The sequence below is a fragment of the Tasmannia lanceolata genome, unplaced genomic scaffold (genome assembly GCF_043159265.1).
Source record: "Tasmannia lanceolata isolate RefF3 unplaced genomic scaffold, GAP_Taslan_0.1 ptg000003l, whole genome shotgun sequence".
In the NCBI taxonomy this organism is placed as follows: Eukaryota; Viridiplantae; Streptophyta; class Magnoliopsida; order Canellales; family Winteraceae; genus Tasmannia; species Tasmannia lanceolata.
This window is the reverse complement of record NW_027518680.1, coordinates 24,623,515-24,624,242: the sequence shown is the minus strand read 5'-3', so window position 1 is coordinate 24,624,242 and position 728 is coordinate 24,623,515. Positions and strand designations below refer to the sequence as shown.

Genomic DNA, 728 nt, shown 5'->3' with positions numbered 1-728 from the left:
TCATAAGGCATTCAACTCATTTATAATATTAGTAAACCTTATGAACATGTTGGAGATAGACTCTCCTTCATGCATCTCAAAGGCCTCAAAATCACTAATAAGCATATTAACGTTAGATTTCTTCACTTGAGTTGTCCCTTCATGGGTTGTCTCAAGTTTGGTCAAAATTTTCCTAACCGTTTTACAAGTTGAGACTCTAATGAATTCTTCAGGAGAGAGAGCACAAAATAGCAGTGTCACTCCTTTGGCATCCAATGTAGCCTTTCTCTTGTCGGCGGCACTCCATTCCTTCCTATCCGTTGTCTGTTCAATGTACCCATCTTGGACTAGCTCCCAAATTTCAAAGTCTACGGATTTAAAATAAAATGCCATTCGAATTTTCCAATATCCGTAGTTTAATCCATTGAAATATGGAGGTCTATTTGAGGCATGACCCTCAATGTACCCGGAGGGAGCTACCGGAAGAGGATTGGATAAGGATGAGGATGGAGGAGGATCGGTTGCCATGGATCTTTCTCTTGTAGATTTATGGATCAAAAATCTCTATAAGAGCCTTTAGGTTTGATACCAAGTGAAATCCCAAAGGGCAACACACAAGAGGGGGTGAATTGTGAATTGGGTATTTTAAAAATTTTCTATTCAAAATGCTAGGGCTTCTGAAATTAACGTAGGTAGTTCTAACCCTTGTTCAAAATTATATTCAAATAGAAAAAAAAGGAAAGAGAATA

The 728-nt window shown here is 38.0% G+C and overlaps 1 protein-coding gene across 1 annotated transcript; it reads right to left on the bottom strand.

Annotated features, from left to right (window-relative positions):
- Window positions 1–507, bottom strand: LOC143868386 (uncharacterized). The gene has a single exon (XM_077376177.1). It carries the CDS (start codon window positions 505–507, stop codon window positions 1–3), a length of 507 nt encoding a protein of 168 aa, XP_077232292.1.
- Between the last annotated feature and the right edge of the window lie 221 nt (window positions 508–728).